Source organism: Rhea pennata, chromosome 13, assembly GCF_028389875.1.
Source record: "Rhea pennata isolate bPtePen1 chromosome 13, bPtePen1.pri, whole genome shotgun sequence".
Classification (NCBI taxonomy): domain Eukaryota; kingdom Metazoa; phylum Chordata; class Aves; order Rheiformes; family Rheidae; genus Rhea; species Rhea pennata.
The window spans coordinates 2,142,444-2,162,278 of record NC_084675.1 but is presented as its reverse complement, the minus strand read 5'-3'; the positions used below and the strand labels follow the sequence as shown (position 1 = coordinate 2,162,278).

The 19,835-nt window shown below is 48.9% G+C and overlaps 1 protein-coding gene across 1 annotated transcript; it reads left to right on the top strand.

Annotated features, from left to right (window-relative positions):
* Positions 1-5,278: 5,278 nt before the first annotated feature.
* On the top strand, positions 5,279-16,054 carry CETP (cholesteryl ester transfer protein). Its single transcript, XM_062586568.1, has 16 exons — positions 5,279-5,423; positions 6,597-6,711; positions 7,791-7,925; positions 8,578-8,648; positions 9,760-9,847; positions 9,988-10,057; positions 10,829-10,889; positions 11,560-11,651; positions 11,958-12,137; positions 12,939-12,989; positions 13,340-13,507; positions 15,083-15,150; positions 15,278-15,320; positions 15,405-15,474; positions 15,794-15,879; positions 15,980-16,054. Exons 1-16 carry the CDS (start codon positions 5,279-5,281, stop codon positions 16,052-16,054), a joined length of 1,518 nt encoding a protein of 505 aa, XP_062442552.1.
* The last annotated feature ends 3,781 nt before the right edge of the window (positions 16,055-19,835 follow it).

Below are 19,835 nucleotides of genomic sequence, written 5' to 3'. Positions count from 1 at the left end.
TCTTGTCTACTTGAGTTAACAGGCGTAGGAGTAAACAGCTTCATTTTTGTGTTTTTTTTTTTTATAGCTGAAGCTTTATAACTGAAGCCATGCAAAACTGGGCAAATTGGTTGGAAGCTTCTGGGCTGAGTGTATTTTCTTAATGACTCTGAAATGCAACCATTTGTTTGCCATTGACTGCAGGTAGGCAGAGTACTGGACAAAGTGCATCAAAGCAAGCCCTGCATAGTTTAATGATAAAGAGCAGCTGCAAACTGCTACACCCAGACAAGAGCACTGCTGGCTGAAGAGCAGAATGGGAGCATCTGCCTGACAAGTCTGCAGCTTAGTGACCCAGACCAGATGAGTCCAACTGGTGCTACACTGGGTGTGTTGTAGTTCTAACTGATGTTACTCTGCTCTAATCAGCTTTAAGCCCTCGGCTTCTGTGACAGTTGGCACTGCCCTTAATATTATGGCCCTAAATTAAGCTGGGATGACTGAGGTGTGGAAACATGGCTGGTGTGAGATGACAGAAGGAGCAGTGGAAATACTCAAATATGTAAATACTGCAGAGAAGGAGAACCTGCATGTCAGCTGTGGGAGAGGCAATTGGCACCAGCCTTTAAATTGGTCAAGGGAATTGAGGTTAGACAGTGGGAAAAAGTGAACAGAAGGCTTTCAGGGAACAGAATAAACAATAGTAAGGGACAGTGTGATCCTGTACTGGGACAGCAGAAGCATGCGGGTGACTTCTTCAGACCGTTTCTAAATACAGCTTTCTGCCCTTTTGAGGTTATGAGTTTAAGAAGCTGGAAAGGGAGAAAGGGTTTGGTTTGGGGCACAATATCGAAACCAAGTCATCTAGCTCCTGTGTTACTTCTTTGTGCTTGTTGTTTGAATGCTGCTTCAACTAACGTATCTGTTCAGATGTCAGTGTGCAGTCCAGTTCATTCCTGAAACCAGTCTGGCTGTATACATGGTGACTGGCCACAGGGTGGCGGAGCGAGCAGTGGAATAAAAACCAGCCTGTCCGCTTCCCTGACTGAGCGCAGATCCTTGGCCTTGCTGGCAAACAGGTCAAGAGAGAATGCACAGTCTCCCTTATCTCAGATTTTTTCTTTTTCTTCTCACTGTAGATACATCTGAAAGACTGTTTATTTGAAGAACTGTTGAGGTCTTATTTATGACCATGGATTTCTTCTATCCTCAGTCTCATTTATGCTCTGAGAGAGTTGAGGTCGCTGCTTAGCTCACGAACTTTGGAGGGGCTGTAATTTTCCACTCTTGCCCAGAGTCGCTTTGTTTGTGCATGTGTTCTCCCCTTGGTTCTCTGCAGCTGGGAAGGGCACAGCTTTTCCAAAGAGTTACAACCGCATTAGCCTTTCAGACTTCAACTTTCAGTTTTGTCTGAATGCCAGATTCTGGAGGCAAAACAAGTGTGCTCTGTGGCCGGCTATCACAAGCTTGTGAACAGCTGGAGGCTGGTTAATTCTCGGCTGTCTACCATGGAGCATTGGACAAATGTTAGCAACTGGAAGAGGTTTCCACTAGGCACATTTTGTGCTGGGTCCCTCACTGGTGTGTACTGCCTAGGCAAAGGAACCACTCAGAGCTGCTTGTGTCAGCAGCAAAAGCTGGAGCTGGTGGTTTTTTTCTCTGGGTTTGGCAGTGCAGTCAGTGCATGTGGAGCTTCAGCTGGCTGCTCTTTTACTGGACTTCAGCAGTTCCACCTGTGAAAACCCTAGGCTGATATGGGCCTGTGTGTGTGCCAGCTCTTTTGGGTTGTTGGTGGTGGGGTGTGTGGATATTAGTTTGGTTGCTGCTTTAGAAAGATACGGAGCTACTGGAGAGAGTCCAGTGTAGGGTTATGAGGATGATCAGAGGGCTGGAGCACCTGCCCTCTGAGGAACGGCTGCGAGAGCTGGGCCTCTTCAGCCTGGGGAAGAGAAGACTGAGGGGATCTTACCAATGTGTACAAGTACCTGATGGGAGGGTGTCAAGGGGATGGGGACAAATTCTTTTCAGTTGTCCCATGAGACAGGACAAGGGGGAAATGGGCAGAAACTGAACCACAGGAAGTTCTGCCTGAATATGAGGGGGAATTCCTTCACTGTGAGTGACAGAGCCCTGGAACCTCCAGAGAGGTGGTGGAGTCTCCTTCTCTGGAGATGTTCAAGGCCCACCTGGATGCAACCCTGTCTAACATGCTCGGGGTGGCCCTGCTGTAGCAGGGGGATTGGACTAGATGATCTCCAGAGGTCCCTTCCAACCTTACCCATTTTGTGATTCTGGGCTGTGATACTGGTGGGGAGCACAGTGCCGCTGTCCCTCTGGGGCCAGCATCCTGCGTCCCAAGTCTATGCTGTGTCACATCTAGCAAAAGCTCTCAAGCTTTTTCAGTCTGGGGCCAAACTCCCCAGTGACATCCCTGCAGATGCCTGTCTCTAGCTGATGGGTTGGAGTGGCCTCAGACAGAGCATTTCTATCCAGTGCAGGAGAAGGTTGCTGCAGCCCCTCTTGGTGTTGCTGGCCGGCCGTGCTCTCCCCTCTCCTCACCAGTGCAGGGACTGCAAGAGGGCCTGAAGGTGGTGCCAGGGCCCATCTGGCTGACAGAACAGGATGTGACCCTGCTACCTGGAAGGCTATCTCAGGAAGCAGCTGCAGGGTAACACTGAAGGTTTGGGTCAGTGTAGCGTGAAGATTAATGGCACCCCCAAGAACCTCTGCTCTGGATATTGTGGGGAAAAGCAGCCCCAGTTGCTGATGGCACAGTCCAGCCTCCAGCAAGGTGGTATGTGTACGCATGCACGTGTGGCCTTCAGACTAAGCCTTACACAGCAAATACCAAAACCTCTTCTACCACCCTCTTTCTGAGCGCTGCGGAGCAGGCTCAATTAGAAAGCATTTTGCCATTTAAAAATCCAAAGAAAAATGCAGTTTCCTCACTCAGTATCCCTGTGCCACCCCTCTCGTGAGTCCCCATGTGCCCATGCCTCATTCAATGCAGCTGAGAAGTTGCTTGCAAGCTTAAATGTGTTACTCCTCAGAGCAAAAAAAGAGAGAGAGAGAGAGAGAGAGAGAGAGAGCGCGATGGCGATGGCCAAGAAGGCACGTGCCCTGCCTCTTGCTAGTTTTCCCTGACTTGTGTTGACAGCGGGGGGGCTGGCTGCTGCAGCCCCCTGTCACAGCCTCCTCCAGCTGGTTACTCCAGGGCAGGGATGCTGCCTGCACCTCTGCACTCCAGATGTTCTTGCTATTGTAGTTGGAAAATTACTGGCTTTCCTGTTCCTGCGGGAGGTCAATGCCCGTGAGTCCCCTCTCCTTCCTTGCTCTTCCAGCTCTGGCTGTCTGCTAGAGGAAGAAGTATCTGAAGCAGAGAAGGAGCATGGGAGCTGTAGAAGCGCCAGATCTGTTTCTTGCTCTTCTGTCCTTACCAAACCTTGGGCTCAAGTGCTGGATGCCCCTGTATCAGAACGCCCTGGTTTTCCATGTCTTTCATGCTGTTATGAATTACTGCCCCTGGCTGAGGGTGACTCTGGCCTGGATCCTGCTCACGTTTAACTTTACGGTGCCTGACACTCAGCGGAGCTGCTGCTTCACTCCAGTTGTCTTGCCCTAGAGCTAGACCTTCACAGACCTTGGCCACTGCTCTAACATCCCTCCTCTACCTTTTGACTGTGGAGGGACTGGATGTGTGAGAGACTGGAGCTGAAGGATAGAAACCAATGCCAGCAGAAGGCTCGTGTTTCTTAAAGCCTATTTCGTTTAAATGCTGAAGAGGAGCAAGAGCTCAGCTCCCTTTGTACTAGCCCAGGGTAACAAGTTTGTGCCCTTTGCAGCTTCACTGTGAAGATGTTTCTCCTCTCCAGGTGTTGGTGGCTACCAGCAAGGATGCTGCAGGGGACACAGTGGTGGCTCCAGGTGGCTTCATAAGAGCTGGCGCAGCTGGGCTGGATGGACACCTCGGGTGCATGTTGCATGCTGCTCTTAATTTATATGTGTTTCCACTGTGCGGAAATCCACCACCACTGATTTGTAGCGTGGGATTGGCCAGCCCAGTGCTGCTCACAGCAAGGAACCTTTCCCGGGCCCCTTCCCCTGGTGAAGTTTGGAGGAAGGCTCTGGCTGCTTGGTTTCCCTTGGTGGGTCAGCGACCGCGAGTACCTCCCGCCGGGGTACTCGAGGCCATTCACCTTCTCAACTTGGGAAGAAAACAATGTGGAGGAAGCGTGCTTGCCTGGTTCGGGGCAAACACTGAGCTCCAGCAAGCCCAGGCTCAAGGAGGGCAAAAAGCGGACTGGGGAGAGGAGGGAGGCCTGCTGCACTCAGACAGTCGAGCAGGCTCCTGGAGTAGGGCGAAGATCTCACCTTTTTTTTTTTTTTCTCTTGGTTGCAGTGGTAAATGGCTCGTGGGTCCTCTTGGGAGCCTCACTCCTGAAATAACCTGGGTACAGCTTGTCCTGGGGCTTGTTCTGTGATGGGCCCCAGCGCTGCGACAAGGGTGCAGGGGGTCCAGGGGTGTGCGAGGCAGGTGTGCACAAGGAGTGGATTTACACTTGGGTTTTTAGTGTTTCCTAATTAGCAGCTGAGGAAGGGTGCATGAAAAAGTCTGCTTTGGCAGCTGCTTCACCATCTGGAAAGTGGGAAATTGGGCAATTGGTCCCCAAAACAGTCACTGTCAAGGGCAGAGGCTGAGAGCAACCCCAGGGTGGTGGGAGCAATTGCTCTGTGATCATGGTGCTCTCCAGGGAGGTGGGAGATGAGGGGTCATGCAGCAGCAGCCAGCGGGTCTCCCTGAGCCCCTCTTCCTGTGATTGTGCCTCAGTTTCCCTGCCATGTGCCCAAAAGCAGGGGAGGAGATAATAGTTAATAAACCTTTAAAGAGAAGAAGCTGCAAGAAAACATGATCATTCCAATATACAGGAATTTCTGTGTGAAGAGTAGATGAAGAATTGGTTACAGGCAAAGCTGGAGGCTGCTCCCTCAAAATTTCCCCCCTCCAATCTCTGCACCCGCTTTCTCTGCCTGTACAGATGCAGCTACACCCAAGTTAGAGCAGCCTTGGCAGGAGACCTATGTCCTCCAGGCAAGAGCCTGCTGTGGGGGGAAGGCAGTGTGTGACTTGAAGAGGGTTAAGGAAACTATAGGAAGATTAGGAAATGTGTGATGAGTTTTGATAACTAGAGGAAGCAGGTCATGTCCTGCTTAGAATGAGCACCACTTGGAGGTATGAAAGCAGCCTTTGGCAGGGCCAAGGATCAGTCAGTCTTGTCCGTGCTCTCCGCTGCAGCGGAGGATGCTCTGGGCTGGCAGGATGAGGCTGGGGACCTTTGGGATCTTGCTAGTGCTTCTCCAAGCATCAGCAGCCTGCGAGTTTGGACCGTTTCCTTACAGCATCACGGGGATCGTCTGCAGGATGACGAAGCCCGCGGCACTGCTGTGTGAGTCCCTGCTATACTGGGCTGGCTTTCCCCTCTCCCAACAGGAGATGTTAGTGATGGAAGATCAGCCAGGTGAGGATGTTCCTTGTTTTCTGCAGTTCTTGGGAAACTGCTTTTCTAGAGGCATGTATCAACATCTGCCTGGGAGCACAGGGTAAGCCACGGGCACTCCTACGACCTGAATAGCCACAGCTCCTGAAAGAAGCTAGAAAACTGCACCCAACACTTGTCTTTAGACAAGCATTTAGCAAAGCTGCTCCTGGGGTGGGGTGAAGTCATGGAGGAACTAATGCAAATGAGAGTGTTCAGTTCCTCGCTGCAATCTCACCTCCAGGCATTGGTCTGCAGAAGCAGAGAAGTGATGTTTCTCCCCCACCTGCACTTTTTTTGCAGGGGATTGTGGCTTGGTGGTGGTGGTGGTGGGGAATAACTAGCACTTCTGTGAAAGGTGAGCAAAAATGACTCTGTCCCATCCCCTTTGCTAATGGTACCTGTAGAGAAGGATGCTGGGCCAAATGGAGAGTGGGTATTTCTTGAAGGAAATGTTCCCTTGGAAAGCTCATCTTCTGCCTGAGGCATGTGCCCAAAGTTGAGGCTAGAAAGGGCAGAATAACGGGCGGATCAAAAGTTGACTGCAGCATGGGTGATTTTCAGGCTCGCCCATTTCCCTGGCTGTCTTTCCAGAGAGAGGACAAACAATATTATTTAGTGCTGTCAGAGACTATCTGATCTGATGAGTCCAAGTTCTCTTGGAGTCAAATTGTTCCTGCTCTCAGCATCACTCAGCTTGTCGGGGGTCTGCTATAGCAGAGCACTGGGGTAAAGTCAACAGCTTGTGCGGTATAAAGACAAGCATATCTGGACCTTTCCAAAATCTGCCCCTAAAGTGCAGGTCAGGAGTGGGAAAGCAGAGCTTGTTTCCCTGGGAATGGCCTATTTGTGACTGTCGAGCCGTGTGCAGTGCTGTCCCCCATTGCAATCAGCTGCTAAAATTATGGCTTCCCCCCCCCCACTATGTACTATGAAGCTACTTCTAGCCCTTCCTTAAGCCTAACGGATAGGAGATACCATCGATAAAGCTCTTTCGTAGTGCTTTAATACAGCATGTGGACCCAACTTTATGACTAGGAAAGATTGCAGAGTGTTATCTTTGCCCTTTTCTTCCGTGCACAGTGAACCAGGAAACAGCGCAGGTCATTCAAGCGGCGTTCAGAAATGCCAGATTCCCAAACATCACCGGCGAAAGGTCCATGCGGTTTCTTGGCAAGGTGGCCTACGGGCTGACTAAGTGAGTATCGCTGCGTGCTTCAGGGGCTCCTTTCCGCACCGTGGGAGGTGCAGGCTGACCGAGGGGATCAGAAACTTGCCTGGGAGGAAGATTTGATGCAGTAATTTCTGTTTAAAGCGAAGGGCAAGCTCTGTTGGCCTGGGGCAGGGCAAATGCCTTTTCCAGCCTATGCTGTTCAGATAATTTGCATTGCAAGATTTAGTCTGTGCCTTTTGGACAAATAATCTGCATTTTAAGATTTAGGCTGCTGACACGTTATGCAGGAGCCGTTCCTCTTCTACGGGAAGTAACGACAACGTAGTAGAGGAGACCTCTGAAAATCACAGTGGAAAACTGCCCATCAGGGCTGTACAGAGCTTTCTGAGCTCTCCTGATGGTCTGTTCACCGATAGATGGTGCTAATGGCTTATTTAGCGCAAAGATGGGAGGTAGCCTGTGGCAGATAAAACCATTCTTTACAGCACTTCACTTGTAAATGTTTTGTGGCAAACGCCCAGAGAGGTTGTGGAGTCTCCTCTGGAGATGTTCAAGGCCCATCTGGATGCAGCCCTGTCTAACGTGCTGTAGGTGACCCTGTGGGAGCAGGGAGGTTGGACTAGATGATCTCCAGAGGTCCCTTCCAACCTTACCAATTCTGTGATTCTATGAAACGAGGCGGCATTTTGCTGAGTTACTAACTGGAATGTTATTAGGGGAAAATAGATGTAGTGAGGCAAATGCAGTGATGCAAATGCAGGAGAGGTTTTCTACTGAAAAAATGCACTATAGTAAAACCTGGCTTTTTCCATAGTGCATTGATCTGCGCATCTTTCAGGATGTTTAAAGCGATCGCTGTGCTCTTATCAAATCGTTGCAAGAGAGGAGAGGACCTTGGTTTGCAGGGAGCAGTGCACAAGGTTGAGCAAAAGCAGCCTTGCTGTTGTGTTTAGCCCCTTTAGTTGCAAAGCCTTTCGAGCGCTTTCCAGGGGAGGCTTTAGAAATGCCACGTGCTCAAGAGTGGACACGTCTCCTGTGATCAGAGACCCTGCGCCGAGGACAGCCAAAGGTTTGGGAACGTGCTGGGTTGTTGTTCTTTCCAGCATCCAGATCAACAACTTGTCCATTGAGAAGAGCGAGGTAGAGCTCAAGGAAAATGACGCCATTGACATTGCCATTAAAAACGTGGCAGCTATCTTCAAAGGGACCCTGAACTACGGCTACGCCGGGGCCTGGTTGTAAGTACCCAGGAACCCTCTGCTTCCTCTTCTGCTTCTGTACTGAACTGCAGTTCCCTCTCTGGCCCTTTGTAAGGGCAGAGTTGCTTAAAATCTTGCATCATTCAGGCTCTGTGTAGCAATGCTAGTTAACCTCCTCACTTTTTGTCTCTTACTGCTTTTGGTTACGTGAGGAGGTGAGAAGGGCAAAACCTGCAGCTGAATTCCTCCCACTGCCTTTGTTGCTTCTCCCCAGTTTTCTCCTGCTCGTCTCCTGCCTGATGCTGCCCTCCCTGAGCTGGCGGCGGGGAGCTGGAGGAGATGATGGCAGGTTCATGGCAAAGCTCCTCCCTCCAGGAGAGCTGCATCCTGGTGATGCTGAAGTCTGCCACACTTCAGAATTACCACCAGAAAGAAGCAGGTTGGGGCAACAGTCCCCGGTCCTTAAAAAAAGGCTTAGTGCTCCTGTTTCGCTAAGTGCCGCTATGGCAGTGGTTTGCAACAGTTTGAAGCCAGAGGTTTCGTGGTGGACTGGCATTTTGTACACTACCGTGCAAGGCCTGATGTGAGCGGTGCTATAAACGCCACCCCATTGCCGGTGTCTGGTCAGGGTCAACCTTCTCTTGTCACGAGTGTTTGTGATTGCTGAATGTTTTCTGTTCTTCCTTTACAGTTTGCAGCTTTTTCATTCAGTTGATTTTGAAATTGAGTCTTCAATTGATCTTCAGATAAACATTAATCTGAGTAAGTAAAAGCTGGAGATCACTAGTTTCGTAGGTCCTTTGAACGTGGGCTTCCTCCAAGGCAGCAGGATGCATGGTAGCTGGGAGCAGGGAACCTGGTGCTGGCTCTACTCTCCTCCGCTGTGATCGAACAGCATCAAGAGACTCTGCTCTTCCATGCACGCAGGGCAAGAGACAACCTGGCCCTTGCAGAGCTAATAGGTTGAATAGGCCAAGCAGAGGAAGCTGGTACAGATCATTTCAGCAAGATAATGCTGGTTTACACAAAGAGCTGACCAGCCTTCTGTCCTACCTGCAGGACCAGCTTTTATTATCTTTCAGGGCAGGCTGGCTTGGAAAAAAATGTGAGATTTTCTCAAAAGAGTGAGTTGAATGAGGGCCTTGTTGCTGGAGATCTGAACATCCATAAAGCCTGCTTGTTCAGCTACCTCCGGCTCAGGCCCAAGGCATGCTACGGCAACTGAAGCATCTTCCTTGGGAAGGTCAGTAGCTCACAGCTTAGACCGGAGGGGGAGAGAAGCAAGCCGTGCTCCTCCATCCTCCCTAATGGGGTTAGAGGGCAGTGGTTTATTCTATTTGCCCATTAAACACGTTTTCCAGCCTCTGGAAAGTCTTCAATGGGATAGTAGCATGAAGCTTTCAAGGACAGTATATTACTACTTCCAAGCTCCTTGCAATATGACTTAATTCTCTGCCTGTACTGGCTTGTGGGCTGCACGCTACCGCCAGATTTTGGGACTTTAAGGCACAGCCGAGCCCCTGATGGTAGCAGCTGGTGAAGCTGAGAGGTGTCTGAAGCATGGAGAGAGGTGTCCCGTAGATGAGCTTTGCTGGACTCAGAGTGCTGCAAGCAGAAACCCTGCATCCAGGTGCAAGGCAGTCCTGCCCACCCTGACTTCGTAGTGTCCTGAGTCTTTTGGAAACCTTCACTGGGACTTCTGGTTTTGTGCCGAGCACAGTGCTCCAGAAATGAGCTCCTTTCCAAACGTAGATGTTTGGTGGCTTCGGTGTCCTTCACATGGCAGTGAAACCCCCATGCTCCGTGGTTCTTGCTAAGTGATCTCATCCTTCTCATCTCAATAGCGAGTTGGCTGTCTTTTTGTCCTGTGCAGTGTGCCAGAAGGACCAGGTGGCTGCTGATGCCTCAGACTGCTACCTGACTTTCCATAAACTGACACTTCACCTCCAGGGAGATAAGGAGTGAGTCTGTCCCTCCCCCCCCCCCCCCCCCCCCAAGTTTTATGGCTTAGCTTGCAGAGCTGCAGGTTGGTGGGGTCCAAGTGATGCCCACCACGGGCTCCACCGGGCATCTCTGTGACCACACTCCCTGTCTTGCACAGGCCGGGCTGGCTGAAGCAGCTCTTCACAGATTTCATTGCCTTTACTTTGAAGCTTGTTCTCAAGAGTGAGGTAAGATCAACTGCTGCCTGCAGATGAAGCAGGATTTGGGTCTGGGAAGAATGAGGTCCTGCATCCTGGAGGCTGAGGTGGCCTGCAGCTCCCAAGGGATCCTCAAGAGCCTGCTGGAAATGTCCATGTATGATACTGAGACCATTTGTTTTGCATTGTAGCTTTGTATGCTGCTAGCTCCTCCGCGCTCTGCTCGTGTATGCCCACAAGATAGCACCAACACATTTCTGGGTTTGTAAAAAATACCACAAACGAAAAAAATCCAACCCCCAAAAAATCCAACTTGAATGAGCTGGGAGGTTGTGCTGATGCTGGGATCTCCATTGGCTCTGGCTTCAGACTGGCAGCTGCAGCAGATCTCCCCACATGGCCAAGCTCTACTTCTGCCTGAAGACCCCCTCAGTGCATGTGGCACCAGTGGAGGTGGCCGTGTCCCTGTCCCTCAGTTGTGTCGATTCCCAGGCCAACTTTGTGGCCCAAACCTTCCTCCTCTAGGAATGGGATTTGGAGGGTCAAGTTGTGCTGGAGCGCAGCACTGGTATGGTGGCATGCACCCAACCTGCAGCTGGGTCTCCTGGCAGCAAATCAACCAGAGAGAAGATTTTAAGCTCTCCTGAAGCAGATCATTAAGCGAAATCCGTGGCATTATGCCAATGTGAGATTGTCACTCGTGAGACTGAGCAGAGCCCAGATATTGGCATGGCGCAATCCAAAATCATCTCCCCACACCTCCATACACCTCTTCTGTTTCTCTCTTCTTTCCTCTTGTAGGTTTGCAAGGAAATCAATACTCTTGCCCAGATGCTGGCAAATTTTATACAAGACCTAGCAGGTATATATTCTTGTTTTTCTGTTTCTACTTTCCCTTTCTACATGCAGCTTGTAACATTTCAGCCAGACACCAGTGGAACAGTAACCATGTCCATCAAAGTCCTTTGAAAACATGCATGGGGTCCCAAGTTCAGAGACAGCAACAAATTGCACCTTAGAGATCTTATGCTTTGAAGTATCTGCTTCAGGTTGATTTTTCAAGAGTGCTTGCGCTGATTGTGAAAGACACCTTTCAGTTCATAAGGTATTTCGCCTTCATTACTTAGTGACCAGAGGCGCAGGATAGCTGCGGAAGGACTGATGTTTGTTAGCCAGAATGTGACTGTGCGGTGAAGCATTAGTGCAGACGTATCGAAAATCATCTGCGTCTGCCTACCAAAGGTTTTTTCCCATGGTTCCCAGTCCCAGATGTCAGGGAAAGGGGGAGGAATGTAAAACTAAGAATAATTATCCTAATTTCCCAGTTGGCAAACTGAGTCACAGTGAGCAGTGGCGAGATCAGGACTAGCACTAAATTCCTGGATCTCCCAGTCTTGTGCTTCTGCATACTCCTTTTATGACTGCTGAGTCATCTTCATTAGTGCTCTGCAGCAAGTCTGAACGGTGAATTTTGTAAGCTCTTCTTACAGTCCTCTTTCAGGTGTGTTTTTTTGTTTGTTTTCTTCCTGCAGCAAATTTTGTCCAGGATGAGGCTATCAGACTTGATATCTCCCTTGCATCAGCTCCTTTAATAAAAGCAAATTACCTAGAATCGCATCACAAGGTAAAGTAACCCAGACTACTCAGAGACCAAAGGTTTTCTGTCCACAATGTTTGTTGGAAAGAGTGGGAAGGGCTGGCTCCTTGTGCACGCCGCGTGGCATGTCTGTGCCCAGCCACAGGCACGTCTGCAATGCAGGCAGCTGAGCCTGGCCGAGCCATCCGATCCCAGCTGAGCAGCTTGCTCTCCACTCTGAATCCAGCCAGCCAGCCCTTTGCCCTAAAGTGACAAGCGGAAAGTCCAGGTATTGATATTTTGTCCCATCTCCCCAATGCTTGTTGTTACCAACACGTTTGCTCTCCTTCGAAGGGCCTTGTCCAGTACAAGAACTACTCCGATGGCTTCAGTGACTCTCTTTTCTCCCCATCTCTGCTGTCTGAATCCAGAATGCTCTACTTCTGGCTGTCTGAACATATCCTCAACTCTCTGGCTTCAGCGGCTTTCTTGGATGAACGCCTGACGTTGACCATTGTAGGGGAGAAGCTGCAGGTGACTGTTTGAGGAGTGGTTCCTCCTTCCCTACTGCTGTATCATATTGTATTCTGTGGAGAGGGCAAAAATTCTCTAAACATCGTGTTTTTTTTTTTTTTTTTTTTTTTTTTTTTTTTTTTTTTTTTTTTTTTTTTTGGTGTGTGTGTGAGAGCTGCTTTCTGTAGAAGATAGAAATCTGTAGTCAGAAGCTACATGTGAGCCTGGTCAGAAAATTGGTACCTTCTTGGAAAGTACATGCAACTAGGTAATTTTGGGCCAGAATGGTGTGATAGTAATATCAGGCCAAAATATTTGTTCCTCTGAGTCACCAAGTGTACGGGAGAGCAAAGGAGAGTTTATTGGGTGGCTGGCAACAACCTTGCCACTCTTTATGGCAGCGGGAATTTGAATTTGGATGGCTTGATTCCAGATGGCTTTCAGAGCATGTTGTGCATCTCCTCTGAGTGGTGTGTCAGTCATGGGGAGCGATGCTTACGTCCCATCTAAATAGATGAATTTCTCTGGCCTGGGGGACAAATGTCAGAGAAGGTGGGCTGGTGTATTATACTCTCTGACTTGGTTATCCCTAGCGAGATAACGTCAGGTGATAGAAAAGTTGTCTCCTGAGTTGTGAAGTAACCTGATTTTTCTGTGAGAGTGCTTAGGTAGAAAAGAGGTGAAGCCAGGAGGAATCCAGTTGTGCCCCTGAAGAGGCTGCAGGTTACACATTCGTGTTCTGGTCCATCCAACATGGATTCACACCAACTGTGACAACCTCTTTTGTATTTCCTAAAATCTGTTCCCGGTTTGTTTCTGAAGGCGCTGTTTGAAATTGAAGACACAGAGGCTCAGCGGAGAGCAGTGCAGATGGTAACTTTTGGTCCTGTTAAAGCTCTTTCTGTTGAGCAAGGAACTTTTCAGGTTGATTCTGTTGCACTGTAACATCTCAGGTCCTTCCCTTGCCATCTCAGGATTCTGGAGCGGTAAAACCTGCTTCAGCCCAGGGGTTGGTGGAGGAATCACTGTGCTTTGCAGGGAGGATGTCTCCAGCCTCCGTGTGGGTACAGCTTCCCTGAAGCCCAGCTAGGCTCTTGGGCATGGGAGAACCGGAGGAGGAATTGGGTACTATAAAGGGGATGCAGTTGTGTGGCAAGTTGGCATGAAACCGAGATGTGATATGGCAAAAGCCTGACTCCTCTGCTGCTCTTCATTTGAACTAGATTTTTCAAGGCACCTCCTACAATGATTCTGTGGCCAAGGTGTGGAGTCTCACCCATCCCGAGATTTCTCTCCAGCCTGAAGGGACAGTGGTGAAGTCTTTGGTAGCTGTGGAGATCAGCATCCTTCCTCCAGGAAAAGAGACCCTGATGGCTCTCTATATGGAGAAGGTCAGCTCTTGCTTCTCCTGACCGCAAAAATCTTGGAACAGGCTCTGTCCTGAGTTTAGACCACTCCTGGTGCTCAGGGACATTAATGTCTGGAAGCCTTTGGAAAATGGGATGGCCTCTGAGCTATGGGAAGTGGAGAATGCCAGATCCTTTTAATGCTCCCATCTCTTTCTCTGACATTTGGGGCTGGAAATGATAGAAGGTGTAGGGTGAACAAGGTCACTCTATTAAGCCAGCATATCACTGGTGCGCAAGGTGGTAACTGCAACATGAGAAAGCACTGGTGAGCCTCTCTGAACCTGTCTTGATACAGACAAGGTGAAATACTCTTAACTGCAGTATTTTAGAAGAGAATGGAAACACTGAGGGAATATATTAATTTTGAAAACTCCATGTTCACAAATTTTTGCTCAGACCTCCACTTGGTTGCTTCTGAAATGAAGATACAGATCTAAAGAGAGACTCAAAATATAACCTCTTCATCTGTACATCTTTGTATAAAAGTTCCTCATTTAACTGTGGTTTGCACCAAGCCAAGTATTTTGCTTATATTGAATCCTAGAAGTTAGCAAAACAAAATGCCAACAGCCTTGCTGCAGTAGGCAACCTTGCAAGAAAACAGTATGTTTATCCAGCCCAGCAATGATGAGCTGGTGTAGGCACTAAGCACTGCACGAAAGCAAATCATTGCCTGGGGGTAGACTGGAATCTTTCCAAAGGGTTAAGTTTCCATCTCCTGCATGCCTGTTATCAAGAATATTCCCTCCTGCTCTCTGCAGGTATCGCAATGAGATGAGTTAGCAGGGTATTTTGGGGAAATAGGGATAGCTATTTTTTGTGCTCTAGGTGTGACGCCTTGAGACAACTTTGAGTTGAGCTGCAGAAGATCCTAACTAGAGATCCCTAAAACAGCAGTTCTCAGGATGTGGTCTGCTCCTGACCTGCCAGACCTCTGATGATGACCTGCAGTTGGATAACAGAATGCTCCCTTTTAACAAACATTTACGTACAGACAAAAAGAAGGAAATAAGCACAAATGGCCGGAACTCAGAGACTGGTTTCTTTTTAAAAATTGGCTATAAATAGCAACAGCATGGCAAGACTGTTTGTGGTAGTGCTGGCAACCCTAGGGGTAGACTTTTCCCAACTGATTTGATGATTCTTCAGCTTGAGATGGACATTGTGAAAGAGCAGCCCGAGTAATCACTTCTTTCCTTACGTAAGACTCAGTAAAATGGCAAAACATCTATTCTGTGGCGTGTAGCAAGGATGATCTAGGAACCTTCTAATGCTTTCTTTCACTATTGAATCCTCAGAGTGGATACTTTGTATCTAGGGCTTCCCAGATGAAGCTAGTGTCTAGTGCCCCACAGGCAGGGGCTGTGGGCATCAGGAAGAATTTGTTGCATGCAAATGCAGAAAGAAAATGCTACCCTTCCCTAGCAATATCTGGAGGTGAAGCCAGAGACATGTTGAACAGTGAGTCATAGCAAATAAACCAGAATTTCCAAATGCAACTCCCTGCTATAAGGCAAGGTGAGACACAGCTAAACTATGCCGTTCATTTCTTTGCAGGAAATCACAGTCACTGTCCAAGCTGCCTATGTGGAAAAGAAACTAATTTTGCACCCCTTGGACTCCAGGTTGGTGCTGGGGTCTCCTGAGCATTTCGCTGCCCCTTTTAGCCCATATCTGAGAGCAGCAGGGGGAAAAAAAGCTTTCTGCACCCCCAACTGACCTGCTTTTTCCCCCTTTTTTCCTTCTCTTCAGAACGGAGTTTAAAGCCTTTAAATGCATGGCTGACCCAAGCGGAGTAAGTCCTTAAAATGCATTGAGTCGTCCATTTGTTATTAAAATATGCCTGTAAAACATTTTGTCTGATTTTTCTGGCTTTCAGAAGGACCAATCCGTAAGAAACTTCCTGCAGAAAATGATCTCAGTCACTGGGATCCCAGAAGTGATTTCCAGTGAGTTTTCCCTTTACGGAAGGGCTAAAGTACTCAATGAAGTGTCTAACAGCAGATCTCCTAATCCTAAGCACCGAAAAAACCACAGCAATAACCCTTGCAGCTAAGAAGAATCTCGCATGACTGGTGGGGGTTTCTGCTAGATTCGCTTAGAAATGGGAAGCCTTTGTAAATGGTTGCAACAGGGGAAGCAAGTTTCCCATCAAGTCGAAGGTCACGGGGCATATTGGGGTACAAAGAGCTTTTGGCAGCGGGCGGATGGGGAACTTCAAGCCGGGAAGGTCACGCCTGTAACCGGATGGTTTTACTGGTTCCATAGGGATCGAACCAACTTTAACTTCACTGATGAACAGCAAAGGGCTTCACCTATTTGACATCAGAAATCCTGAGATCATCACAAGAAAGGTAAGCAGGGTTCAAAAATACTTGCCTTTCAAAGCCCCGATTGGAAGTGCAGTATAAGTTAATGCAACACTTTTTTTTTTTTCCTCCTCACCCTTTTTAGGGATACTTAATTGTACAACTTGACTTTGGCTTCCCGGATCATTTGCTTCTTAATTTTCTTGAGAAAACATTATAGACCTGATCTCATCATAAGGGAGTGTGGGAACTCCTGCACAAACAGAAAGACGGTGTGTGAAGCGATTGAAAAGTGAGCCGATCCAGATCAGCTTCCAGCAGTTCCCAGACACTGAAAGTGATGTTGAATTTGCTTTCCTTTTTCTGAGAAATGCTCCAGTTTCTGTGCAACTCTATCTCCACTGAGCCTTTCCTCTGCGAAGATGCCGCAGTCTGCATCGCTACACAAGCTCCCGTTTCAGGATCTTGATAGGACTTGTGTGCTTAGGAGCGAGGGTTGAATTCTCGGAGTCTGTGGGCTCCGGGTCAGCACTCACGGGTGCCACTAAGCGAAGGCTTTGCCCGGCGTGGGGCATCTCTGTTACCACAGTTTAGAAACATAGCACCTTTTTGCTCTGCACCTGCGTTTTCTTTCCAGCAAGAGCCCCACTGAGACGTAGCAAGAGGCTCCTGGTTTTGACATCTTAAGATGCAAATTAAGATGCTTAAGACTTAAGCAGCTTGCATGACGTTACCAAACTCCAGCGCACGTGTGGCAGGAGAAAGCGAACGGGGCACGAATTAGCAGTGCAGTGTAGGAACGGAGAGATCTCAGGTACTTTCTTTACAGAGCCCAAAACACTGTGTAGAGCTCTAGGCGCGTTTTTACGCTCGTGTTGTTGGGATGCTGGGAGCAGACTTAAGCAATAAAAATAACGAGGAAGAGATAATAAGAGAAATGACAGCTCCTAATAAGAGAATGCCCAGGCAGCTCCTTCCTGCTGCCACGCACTGCGCGCTGCTCCCCGGGGCATGGCATCTGGCTGGTCCAAGAGACGCCAGCGCCGGGGAGGGGGGCGGCGGGGGACCCGGAGCGCCTCGTGGGGTGGCAGCTGCGGCAGCAGCCTGGCGCGGAGCCCTCTGCGGCCCCACGTGCTTTCCCGGCAGAGCCGCTGCCCGGCGCCGCTTTCGGTTTTGTGCGCCGGCTGCAGCTGTGAGTGCCGCGGTCCTCGCGGGGGGGGGAAAGAGAGGGGAAGGGGCGAGGGGAGGAAGGGGGTCGCCGCTGCCCCCGTCCCGCTGCGGGTCGCTGGGGCACGGCGGGCGGCAGCGCCCCGGGCGCGCGGGGCCGGGGCGCGAGGGCTGAGGCGTCGCGTCGGTCGGTCGGTCGGACGGCGCGGGACGTTAGGCGTTTCGGGGGTTGTTTCCCTCTGCCTTGGCTTACCAGCCTCTGCCGCGTCTCGGTGGTCCGGAGCAAAGTTTGCTCCGGCCGAACCGCCAGCCGGAGCATCGGTGCGGCAGGCGCGATGCTAGAGAAGGTGCGACGGGGCCTTCGGCCTCCCCGCCTCCTCCTCGCTGCCTCGCCAGGGCAGCCGCAGCCACCAGCCCCCTGTTTCCCGGGCAGCCGCAGCCTCCTCCTGCCCCCTCTTGCCACTGTCCTCTAGGAAAGACTGCGAGAAAAAGCCCCCCTCCATCCCCCAACGGATACGGATGCTGCTGGATCTGGTTATTTTTATTCCCGTAAATGAACTTTGAAGCACTGTTACACGGTGCCACCTTGCCTGCTGCAGAACACATCTGCCTTTTTTACTCCCCCCCCCCCCAAGGGAGCTTCCCTGGGCAGGCTGGCTAATTCCTGGGAAATGGCGACCTGTTTCTATCCTGCAGGGAAAAGCTAGTAATATCTCAGTGGAAAAAGTAAATAAAGTTTTCCTCTTCTCCTAGGATTATCAGACCTGCCTTACACAGGTGTAATTTACTCCACTGAGACCATTTGCCCCCAGATCCCCTAATTTGGACCAGTTTATCTAAATTATTATCCTTTTTATTTTTATTTATTTATTTATTTTTAAGATTAACACAATGCTTATCTGTTGCTCTCTGGGGGCATTTTGTGGGCTTACCTGCCTGCTTCTTGTAGCATGGCTCAGAGAAGTTAAAGTTGGGGAATTCCTAGCAATTTTTACTTTCATTTTCACCATCTTTTGCTCACCGAGTCCCAAAAGGCTCTGAAATGCTGTGGGTGTCCGGGGGAGCGGTGATGCATAGTACACGGTGAAGTCAAGGCGGTGGAGCTCATACCCCCGAGTCTCTTGTTCCGTGATCCCCCTTTTCTCGGTGGCGCTCTCTTTGGAGGCTTTTTCTCCCCTTAGTAAGTGCCGTACGCTTCCCCGAGCAAGCAAGCAGGTTGTAGACTTGCAAGAGGGCACGTCACATTTTGATTTTTAATTTTCGTGGCTGCGAATGGCATGAACGCCAAGTTTTGGAGGAGAGGTTTTTCCATTGTGGTTGTAATGGTTGTGGGTTTTTTTTTCTTCTGGTGCATTTTGAAGGACTGGGACAGGGCTCAGAGGGTTTTTGGCTCTTCTCAGATGGCTTTTGTGCCCCATTTTGAGCTGAGAGATAACTCCTGGAAACTTTTTAGGGTTGCTTTCTTCTTGAATGTGATTCTTTCACTATTCACTCACATTGCTCTACTCTTTTGCTGAATAGCTTTCAGTCTTCAGTGATATTAAGGTCTGTTTTTTGTTATTATTATTTTTTAAATGTGTTCCTGTTATGTAAATAGTTCTTAATCAGGGAATAAAGTCAGGCCACTGATGTCTACAGTGATCTCTATTTTTCAGCTGGATAAGAAGTGAAATGAGAGTCCCTAAAAGTTGACTGATCAAGCTGCTGGAAAATGAAGTTCGTTATGCAAGAAGTTCTGATGTTTTGCACTTTGTTTTGAATGGCAATGTAAATTTGAAGCCTTACGAGGGAAATTGTAAAAGTTTCCAGTTATTTGAAATGTTGTTTCCTTTGTCTTCATTTGTGTGCGTTCCTATTAGCAGTCTTCCTTTGTATAATTTATAGCATACAATGAATTTCATTTCGTAAAACATTTTATGTCATAAAATATTTAGAAAGGAAAACACACAACATCCTTTCCCAAAGGGTTCAGAGTTTTTATTTTTGGCATTGCAGAAAAGGTGTGAGGAGAACGCTGACTGTGCTTACGCTCAATTTTCTTATTGTTTCACCAGGATTTTGTTGTTGTTTTTATCAGAACACTGAATGGGAGGCATTAGAGGATTTTTAAAAATTGGGGTTTTGACTCGCATTTTAATGGCTCTTGGAGCTGGCTCACTTGTTATTTTATGCATCCTGAAAGCACGATCCGGAATAGGAATCTGGAAACAGTCTTTTTCAGCAGTGATACTGTATAATAACAGCATGCAGTGATATTGTATAATAGTCAACTTGTGGCATGGTTTTGTCCATCAGAATCGGAGATCAGTAAAAGAGTTTACGATATCATCAGCTTTGGTCTTGTCAGGAATCTGCTTGATTTCTGGAAGGCAGGGAGAGAAAAGACCAGCCAGATCCTTCCCACCCGTTCCACGGCTGTTGCACTGAATCAGGTCGCATCCTGATGCCACATTGCCTCAGCACTGTCTGAGTTACACATGAGCTTGTCTGAAGAGGTGCAGTGTGGAGATGGCAGGGAGCTGTGCTGGATTATGGGGGAAAAGATGTCTTTTTTGACTTGAGTTGGACAAACATCTCGAGCAGTTTTGCCTCCAGTACTCCATCCTGGCTCCTGCTCTTTGCTTTATCTTCAGCGTTTGGGTGTATGCTGTACCCAACAGGGACATGGGAGAAATGACACTCTCCCTATGCTCTGCGCCCCCGTGATTGGCACGAGTGTGCTGTGAGGTCCCTCCAACATGAGGGTAACTCTTGGATGAGTTAGAAGTTGTCTCAGTTGTGATAGGGAAGTCTTGGCTCTTTCTATCAGACCACCTTTCTCTCTTCTCTTCTGT

Bases quoted from the DNA above. Each gene is read 5' to 3' on its own strand.
- CETP (XM_062586568.1), top strand. From the start codon at position 5,279: ATGCTCTGGGCTGGCAGGATGAGGCTGGGGACCTTTGGGATCTTGCTA. The intron at 10,058-10,828 runs GTAAGATCAACT...TTCCTCTTGTAG, and splicing joins AGCTTGTTCTCAAGAGTGAG to GTTTGCAAGGAAATCAATAC. The intron at 12,138-12,938 runs GTGACTGTTTGA...TTGTTTCTGAAG, and splicing joins TTGTAGGGGAGAAGCTGCAG to GCGCTGTTTGAAATTGAAGA.